Source organism: Danio aesculapii, chromosome 20 (assembly GCF_903798145.1).
Source record: "Danio aesculapii chromosome 20, fDanAes4.1, whole genome shotgun sequence".
NCBI lineage: Eukaryota > Metazoa > Chordata > Actinopteri > Cypriniformes > Danionidae > Danio > Danio aesculapii.
In genome coordinates this window covers 50,688,169-50,698,923 of record NC_079454.1, presented here as the reverse complement: position 1 = coordinate 50,698,923, position 10,755 = coordinate 50,688,169, and the positions used below count along the sequence as shown (strand labels likewise).

General features: G+C 38.4%; 1 protein-coding gene across 1 annotated transcript in view; it reads right to left on the bottom strand.

The window, feature by feature from the left end:
• Positions 1-2,225: 2,225 nt before the first annotated feature.
• The window catches only part of ints9 (integrator complex subunit 9), a 44,706-nt gene continuing 36,176 nt past the window's right edge, over positions 2,226-10,755 (bottom strand). Inside the window, 3 exon segments of the mRNA XM_056481153.1 lie at positions 2,226-2,413; positions 8,276-8,413; positions 9,052-9,150. Coding sequence (XP_056337128.1) covers positions 2,237-2,413; positions 8,276-8,413; positions 9,052-9,150 — 414 coding nt within the window. The 3' untranslated portion in view covers positions 2,226-2,236.

Below are 10,755 nucleotides of genomic sequence, written 5' to 3'. Positions count from 1 at the left end.
TCACTCTGTCTGAGCTCCAGCGTTCTTCTGTGGAGAGAGAGAACCTTACAGAAGGACAACCATCTGTGCAGCAATCCACCAATCAGGCATGTATGGTAGAGTGGCCAGACGGAAGCCACTCCCCACCTGGAATTTACCAAAAGGCATCTGAAGGACTCTCAGACCATAAGAAACTAAACTCTCTGGTCTGATGAGACTAAGATTGAACTCTTTTGAGTGAATGCCAGGCGTTATGTTTGGAGAAAACCAGCAGCGCTCATCACCAGCTAATACCATCCCTACAGTGAAGCATGGTGGTGGCAGCATCATGCTGTGGGGATGTTTTTCAGCAGCAGGAACTGGAAGACTAGTCAGGATAGAGGGAAAGATGAATGTAGCAATGTACAGAGACATCCTGAATGAAAACCTTCTTCAGAGTGCTCTTGACCTTAAATTGGGGCGACGGTTCATCTTCCAGCAGGACAATGGCCCAAAGCACATCGCCAAAATATCAATGGAGTGGCTTCACAACAACTCGGTGAATGTCCTTGAGTGGCCCAGCCAGAGCCCAGACCTAAATCCTATTGTTCATCTCTGAAGAGATCTGAAATGGCTGTACACCGTCTCTTCTCATCCAACCTGATAGAGCTTGAGCGGTACTGCAAAGAGGAACGGGCAAAATTCCCAAAGACAGGTGTGCCAAGCTTGTGGCATCATATTCAGAAAGACTTGAGGCTGTAATTCCTGCCAAAGGTGCATCAACATAGTAATGAGCAAAGGCTGAGTATACTGATGTACATGTGACTTTTCAGCTTTTTTATTTTTAATAAATTTGCAATAATTAAAAAATATGTATATTTTTGACATTTTCATTATGGGGGATTGTGTGTAGAATCTTGAGGAAATAAATTAATCCATTTTGGAAAAAGGCTGTAACATAAACAAATGTGGAAAAAGTCAAGCGCTTTCAATACTTTTCAGATGCACCGTATTTCAAATAATCCAATTTAATGGCTTAACAAGGTTATATACTGTAGGTCAACTATGCAAGTTAGTTTAATTAGGCAAGCAAATAGCAGTGGGTTGTTCTGGAGACAACTGAAAAATATTTTTATAATAATATTGACCTCAGCAGTGTTTTTAAATCCAGCTAAACTAAATAAATACTTTCTTCAGAAGAAAATTTTAACAGCAAATCGTCACCTTGGAATTATAAGGTTCTTATTTGTGTTCTGAATGATTTGGAGATATTGAGCTTCAAAGTTTTTGCATTCCATAGCAAACAGTATGTGTGTAACATTTGTTTATTTAAATAGAAAGTCTTAAAATGTAAACAACTTATAAAAAACATCCCATAATGTAAATAGTTGTCATTTAATTAGAATATGTCAATAACTCAATTTGGACAAAATGTCAGATAGAATCTATATTTCTAAAGTGACGAAATACTGTGGAAAAAAGTCCATCTCTTAGAAAACAATCGAAAAATAGTTCAAATGTGTCATAACTAGAGCCAGACGGAATCTGCAGACGGTTTTTGCCATTTCTGCAGAGAATTTTGGTAAATATCTGCGGATTTCTGCGGAAAATTTTGCGAGTATCAGAACTAAAACCTTAATATGTGAAATAAAAATAATATCTTTTTACCTTTTATTTAATGTTTAAAATGCAAATCCAAATAGATTCACTTTATTTGGTAAACAAAGCAAGTCTCTCGTATAATATCTCACCTAAAAGACAGAAAATATTACTGTACAAACTGCCTTGTACATAAATCAGATGAACATTTTCAATCATTTTACTGTAATTAATAAAAAAGTGAATAAATATAGATTTACACACATTTATTCAAGTAAATAAACAGAATTAACGATGCGCTAAAATCTGTGGAATTCTGCGCGCGCAGATTCAGTGTGGGCCTACTTATAACCGAACATGCTGCATTTGAACATGGGAATGATGACCATTATTGTTTTCTTTTGTCATTTTTATTATTCAAAAATCTTTTTACATCATTATATAAAAAAACATTTCTCCATCCAAACGTCAACTGAGTGAGAACACCTTAGGAAACTGTACAGCGGTAGATCAGAAGGTGGTGTGAGTTTTACTCCATCTCTGCTGGCCTATTGTGTGTGTTGTACTAGTGTGTGTGTGTGTGTGTGTGTGTGTGTGTGTGTGTGTATGTTGAGTTTTCCTCCTGATGTGTGTGTGTGTGTGTGTGTGTGTGTGTGTGTGTGTGTGTGTGTGTGTGTGTTCAAAGTTTCTGCAGGAAGCGCAGCACCAGGTCTCTGAGAGCGGAGCGCAGCGGCTCGTTGTTGTCGCAGATGATGTGTGTGGCGTCATCCTCCAGCTGGATCAGCACGTCCTCCGCCTGCAGGTGCAGAATGTGTCCGTCCGCCGTCTCTTCCACCTTCACCTCCATGATGCCGTTCTGTCAGGATAAACACAGGTTTGTTTTTTATGAATTGTGGGGACATTCCATAGGTTTCCATTGTTTTAATACTGTATTTTCTATCGCCCTACTTAACCCTGAACCCAAACCCACCTGAAAAACTCATTCTGTGTGCTTTATAAGCTGTTTGAGAATAATTCAGAATTCACCACCTTCTAGTAATACCTGCATCATACCTGTCATTATACAGATTTGTGTCCTGCAGCTGTTATACATCCATCCATCCATCCATCGGTCTTTCCATACATCCATCCATCCATCCATCATCTCATCCATACATACATCCATTCCATCCTCGTTCCATCCATCCATTGTTCTTTGCATTCTACTATCCATTGTTCTTTCCATATATCCATCGTTCTATACATCCATCGTCACATCATCCATTCATCGTTCCATCCATACATCCATCGTTCAATCCATACATTTCCATACATCCATTCCATCCATCAGTCGTTCCATCCATATATCCATCGTTCCATCCATCCATCCATCGTCACATCCATCCATTCATCGTTCTTTTCATACATCATCGTTCCATCCATACATACATCCATCGTTCAATCCATACATCCATTACTACATCCTTCATTCCATCCATCCATCCATCCATCCATCCATCATTTTTTCCATCCATCCATCATTTAATAATATAAAATTATTATATTTAATATATATTTATTTCTTTATACCCGCACACACACACTTTATACAAGTATACATCAGAGTTTTGAATTGGGCAACTCACTCAGGTACCATTGAACACTCTCAATATTGCATATATTTTTATGTCTCTACTTGGTCTTGGCTGGTTTGATTTCTACAGAGACCTCTAAGCGATGTTAATTACTTCAGCACAACACTCAATACCAGTCTGCAGGTTCATCAGGGGATTGACTCGTTTTAATTGGCTCGTTCACATTTATCCGAGAGCTTTATTTGATACTTGAGCCTGAGAGAGAGCCGTCGGCCCAGTCTCACCATCAGGTCTGGGGTTGGCGGTTAATGGTGGAGATATGGGACGTGTTATGCCTGATAACAGCAGCGGTCAAACCCACATGAGCTGCAAACACAATCTCCATTACACTCGCATTATCAAACCTGCTGTTTTGTATGATTGTCTAGGGGGTTTTGCAGTAGTTGAAATGTGGTTTTAGAGTTGTTTTAGATGTTGCTAGCATGTTGTGTGCTTGTGGATTGTGACCAATTGTTGGCATGTGGTTGATATATTGCTCCCAGGTTGCTTACGCAGTTGTTCGGGCATTTCTATGCCATTCAACCTGCTGCTAGGGCTAAATGTTCAGACTAAATGCTCTGGTATACTTCAAACAAAGTATATTTACCCCCGTTCTTTGTTTGAGGGCAAAAAGAAGTTCAAAATAAGTTGCGCTGCTCGTCTACCCCTAAACACATTGATGCCGGCTGAGAGAGAAGAACAGAGGTAGTATACAATCTGCTGCCTTCAAGAAGGCATCTTTTCCAGGGATGCACATGCATGTCAATGAGACAATGCAAAACCACATTCTGCACACATTGTGAAGTCCTGGAGGAAGAGGATACAGGTAATTGAATGGCCTGCCTGCAGTCCCGACCTGTCTCCAATAGAGAATGTGTGGTGCAAAAGTAAAGTTTGTTGCATTGTGTGCAATGAAATACAAGTCAAAGTAAATTTGGAAATCACTATTTTGTTAGGAGTTTGGTTTGCATTGCCGGCAATAAGTCAGACGTGCATGTTGGACTCTATGCGCAATCTTGGGTCAGAGGGGGTACAGTTCAGGGACCACAGGATTTCATTTCTGTTATTCGAAGAAGATGTTGTTTTTCTGGCTTCATCAAACATGGACCTTCAGCATGCACAGGGGCGGGTTGCTGCCGAGTGTGATGCGGCTGGGATGAGAATCAGCACCTCCAAGTCCGAAGCCATGGTGCTCAACCGGAAAAAGGTGTTTGCCATCTCCAGGTTGGAGGAGAGTGCTTACCCCAGGTAGAAGAGTTCAAGTATCTTGGGGTTTTGTTCACGAGTGAGGGAAGGATGGAAAAGGAGACAAGTAGATTGGCAGCAGTAATGCGGTCAATGTACCGGTCTGGTAAAGAAGGAGCTGAGCCAAAAGGTAAAGCTCTCGATTTACTGGTCAATCTACGTTCCTACTCTCACCTATGGTCATGAACTTTGGGTCATGACTGAAATGACAAGATCTCGGATACAAGTGGCCGAAATTAGATTCCTTTGCAGGGTGGAGGAGCTCAGAAGAGCCGCTGCTCCTCCACATCGAGAGAAGTCAGCTGAGGTGGCTCGGGCATCTGTTTCAGATGCCTCCTGGACGCCTACCTAGGGAGGTGTTCCAGGCATGTCCACCAGGAGGAGACCTCAGGAAAGTCCCAAGACTAGCTGGAGGGAGTATATCTCTTGGCTGGCCTGGGAATGTTTCGGGATCCCCCAGAGGAGCCGGAAGAAGTGTCTAGGGAGAGGGAAGTGTGGGGTTCTCTTCTGAGACTGCTGCCCCCGACCCAGCCCCGGAAAATTGGATTAACATGAAGGAATGAATGACTACTTTATTTCTTTATTTCCCTTTCCATACTGTCCCAACTCTTTCTGATTTAGGTGTGACTGATATTACAGGTGCAGAAATTATCATGTGGCTAGTGCTGCCGTCTTGGATGTGTTCTCTTGTCTGACACCCATAATTGAGAAACAAATCAAGAACAAATTGCAAGTTAATGAAGGCAGGGTTCCAGAACACGCCCACTGATTGCGTAATTGCCACAGACAAAACAAACTTTCGTTTTGATGAGCCGCTTCAAACTGCGCAAATGAACTCATAAAACCTTTAAGTATACCGGGGTCTATAAAGCTGACTCTGAATAATCTTAAAGGGTCATTATATTTTCAAACCTTTTACCCTCTACTGATCTACGTTAACACAAAGTAACTAATTTGCATAATTCACACAACACAACATACAAACTCTCTGGAATGTGCATCTGATTTCTGGAATCAAAACAGACTTAGCCAGCTGGCCAATCAGAACTAAGCTTGCTTTAATGCACTTATGCATTGGACATTTCTTTCCATCTCGCACAGTCAACCATTCAGTCTTAGCATAATGCAAAGGAGGGGTTTAGAACAAATGAATCGCTGAACAAATTATTTCGGAGTCGTTGGGATAATTAGGTAAAAATAAATGCATATTATAAGACAATGAAAGGTTTTTTTGACCTTGCATGCATATCAGCCTGTTGTTAGAGACACACAAACCCAAATACGACCTTTTAGAATGCAAAATAGGGGTTTAAGGCTAGAATTGATTCAAATGCACCGTATCAAAATCATTCCAGAATGATTCAATGTTAAATGCATATTCAGAGATTACAATGTTTTGATCTTAGATGCATTTACACCTGTTGTACGGCTCACTTTAAAATACCATATGATATCTCATGGCCACTGTAGACCAAGAATACTATAATTCCTATAAAATTCGCACTACAGCAGTTCTCAGAGAAACTCACAAAGTCACCTTGAGCGGGATCACCTTCCCTCACAATCATTAGAGAAATTCATTTCGTTTCCAGATTAATTAGCGTCTAATCGATGTTCAGGACGCCTGCAGAACCACTGCCAGAATCTGCCATTTGGGATCCAAGCAAATGAGAGTGTGACGTTTCTCTGCATGTTAATGAGCTGGATTTCTCCAACTTCATCTGTTTTTGAACTTTTCTTTTCTTCATTTTTACCCTGCCTTCACTTGACTTCAGACTTAGAAACGGTTTAAGACACATATTTTCGTCAACACTTAATCCTCTAACATTTAAACAACTAATATATTATAATAACTTATATTCTATTCTGTAAAACCCTTGTTTGTGTGAAGCGTTTGACCAACTGTGACCAATCATAGCACTTACAGTCCATATTATTAATCTCTTGTGAATTTGATTGCTGCTATTGTCTGAGATTTCAGTCTGCAGTCATATTTAGTCAGTCCATATCAATGTCACACTGCGTTAGACTGACAAGGTAATTATACATCTTTACATAATTTAGTTCTTTTGTTGCTTTGATATTTCTATTGTTCATCACGATCAATGTGTTCGGTAGATTCTAAACATAGAGATCATATTTTCCAAGTTTTCATCTAAATGAAAAGTCTACTTTGGTTAAAAAATGATCAGTTGTTGTGGTAAAACAAAAAAAGCAAAAAAATGCTTACTACACTACCTGACAGAAGTCTTGTGGCTATCCCAGTTGTAAGAGCAACACATAATAACTTGACTTCTAGTTGATCATTTGGAAAAGCGGCTGAAGGTCGAGATTTTTCTGCTCAATCATCTGTTGACTGCATCCCAATCATCCAAATACTGCAGAAGACCTACTGGAACACATGGACCCAAGATTCTCACAGAAATCAGTCAAGTTTGGTGAAGGAAAAATATGGTTTGGGTTACATTCAGTATGGGGGCTGCGAGAGATCTGCAGAGTGGATGGCGACATCAACAGCCTGAGGTATCAAGACATTTGTGCTGCCCTTTACATTACAAACCACAGGAGAGGGCAAATTCTTCAGCAGGATAGCGCTCCTCATACTTCAGCCTCCACATCAAAGTTCCTGAAAGCAAAGAAGGTCAAGGTGCTCCAGGATTGGCCAGCCCAGTCACCAGATTTAAACATTTCATGTCTGGGGTAAGATGAAGGAGAGGCACTGAAGATGAATCCAAAGAATCTTGATGAACTCTGGGAGTCTGCAGGAACGCTTTCTTTGCCATTCCAGATGACTTTATTAATCAGTGATTTGAGTCATTGCAGAGATGTATGGATGCAGTCCTCCAAGCTCATGATGGAGTCAGACACAATATTCTATACTGACTTTATATTCTATACTGGACATTATTTCTGTTCAGTGACAAGACTTTTGTCTGAGAAAGTCAGACCTTACTGTCCTAATTAAATCATTAAAATCAAGGCATGATCATTTTTATTTTGGTCAAATAAGCGTAATCTGAGGCCTTTACCTTTCATATAAGCCACTTCTGATACCAAATGATCAACTAGAAGTCAAGTTATTATTTGTTGTTCCTAAAACTTGAATAGGCGACAAGACTTTTGTCAGGTATGTGTATCAAAACAGAATCAACTCCACAACAAAAACGTCAAATACATCAAATAATCATTGGGAAAGTTACGTTCACATTACAAGAGATCTGCTTCCTTCATGTCTGTCGCTGTGCTGTTTATCTGACGCAGTCGAGGTGGAGATTGAGGCACTCTGACAGGCATGTGGAAACAGTGGCAGGGAGAACTAGCATTAAAGGTACAGGCCACAAAAACAGCTACACTGTGTTCAAAGCAGAAACCTGTAATACTCTGAAAGGTCTAATAAATAATCTGATGGGTGTTTCGAGCTGACACAGTGGTGTCTGAGGCTCACAGTATGCCCATTTCCATATACTGATGTTTTATTATTCTACTATGCCTTGGTATACCCAGATTTTCATGATGGGGCACTAGTGGTCAATTAAAAAGATGTGGGCGGGGCCTAGCCATGTGTGACATCACTTTCCCAAAATCTAGAAACGGCTTGATCTCTTCTGATTTGTAGGAATTTAAAGCATTTGGTAGATTATTATCATGATAGAGTAGTCTTAGTTCAAACAGCATGTTAATGGCAGATCTTAAATGAGTTAAAATACCATCAATCAGGTGTGTGCTTCTCTATATAGCGCCCCGGGACTAAACACAGACTGTATTTCACAGCTGAAAGGTTGAGTGTGTGTTGCATTGGTTAGACTCGTGTCCTGGCTTGACTTAAAGCTACAGGCGTGACAGGCGTCTCTGTACTGTACCTTGTGTAATGTGGCCAGGAAGGGCTCCAGAGGAACAGCTCCGCTCAGCAGTGTTTTGGGCTTCATCTGCTCTGGCGGCTCCTCCAGCACACGCTTCCTCTTCTTACTGGGAGCCACTGGAGCCACTTTGGGCACCGGCTGCAAAACACAAACAATATGTTTACATTACTTGTGGGGACCTTCCATAGGTTTCCATATTTTTAGACTGTATAAACACACACTGACTTGTTCCTATATCCCAGTGGGGACTCTCAAAGACATAATTATGTTTCTACTATACAAGCTGTACATTCTCTCTCCCTACCCCTAAACCAAACCCGCACAGGACACAATCTGCATTTATAAGCATGCTTATCCATGAGGATCTTAATTTTGGTCCCCACGGTGACAAGTCCCCATGAGTCTGTGTGCATTCAGGTTTAAGTCCCCATTGGGATGTAAAAACAAGTACTCTCTCTCACACACACACAATTTCACACACACACACACGTTTGTTTTAGAGAATTGTGGGGACAATCCAAATGTTTCCATTGTTTTTACACTGTTTACCCTTACAGGAAACAGTGAGTAGTTTTACTATCTAAAACCCAAAATAAACGAATTCTGTATGATTTACAGGCCTTTAAACAAAATGGGACATCAGCAATGTCTTCATAATTCACCCTCTCCTTGTAATCTCCGTATCATTCCCATGTCACTATACACATTTGTGTTCTGATGTCACACACACACGCACACGCACACGCACACACACACACACACAGATACACACTGACCTGCAGGACATGTTTGTTGTCTTTGGACTGCAGAACCGCAGACACTGTGGCCACAGATACTCCAGCCTTCACCTCTGAGGGAACCAGAGATTTGGCCAACTGGAGGGATAACAAATATAATAATTACTTATATATATATATATATATATATATATATATATATATATATATATATATATATATATATAATATATACATATATATATATACATATATATATACACACACACACACATATATGTACAATAATGTACAAACCCTGACATTGTCCTTGTCCTCAGCCCAATTGAACCTACAGCTTTAATAGTTTTGTTATGCTAAAAAGTGTTATTTACAAAAAATGTAATGAAATTATAAATAAACTCTACAAATACATAATACAAATAAACGTACAATTGTCCCCATGTTTCTGTCAATCCTGAACATTTGCATTAGATTTAACATAAAATGCGTGCAGTACACCTTTAAGGTTGTGACTCTGAGGTGACATCATTTGATGGAGGAGAAGCTGACAGTGATCAAGGATGCATTCTATCTTTGAATTGTATGATTATATGCTTGTTTTGTATGATTTTTGAGACCCTGTCATTTTTTATGATATCTATCTATCTGCCTGTCTGTCTGTCTGTCTGTCTGTCTATCTATCTATCTATCTATCTATCTATCTATCTATCTATCTATCTATCTATCTATCTATCTATCTATATATCCTATATCCATCCATCCATCCATCCATCCATCCATCCATCCATCCATCCATCCATCCATCCATCATCATCCATCCATCCATATATCCATATATCTATATATATATATATATATATATATATTATATATATATATATATATATATATATATATATATATATATATGAAATAACAGTATTACATAATATTTCATATCAAAAATGTTTTAAATGAAAAACTAGAATATAAATTTCAAAAGCAAAAATGACTAAAATCTGAAAAAGATGTAAATGAACTATATTTTGCTAAATACATTTTGCTATAAACATTAACTTAATATTTAAAATAATGTTTTAAAATAAAAACTAACATAAAAATTTCAAAAGCAAAAATGACTAAAACTTGAATCTAATGAACTTTGCATTTTGCTGATAAACATTTGCTAAAAACATTCACTAAATATTTAAAATAAAAAAGAAGATCCGGCTCTTGCATCTAAATGAATGAAGTTTCAATATATAATAAAATATTAAATTACTGACAATAAAATAAAAGTACAATTTAAATAAAAATAAATCAAACCACTTGAATTAATTTAAATAAACAAAAGCAAAATTAGTCACTAAATTAAATAAAACTGAGAATATACAAATAAAAGTCTATAAACCGGAACATATATATATTGTTTCTATATGCACATACAGTTGAAGTCAGAATAATTCGCCCTCCTGTGAACAAATTTTTCTTTTTTAAATATTTCCCAAATGATGTTTAACAGATTCAGGAATTTTTCACAGTATGTCTGATAATATTTTTTCTTCTGGAGAAAGTCTTATTTGTTTTATTTCAGCTAGAATAAAAGGTCATTTATAAAATTTAAGGTCATTGTTATTAGCCCCCTTAAGCTATATTTGTTTTGGGTTGTCTACAGAACAAACCATCATTACAACCAACTAACCTGCCTAATTAACCTAGTTATGTCACTTTAAGCTGAGTACTAGTGTCTTGAAAACATCT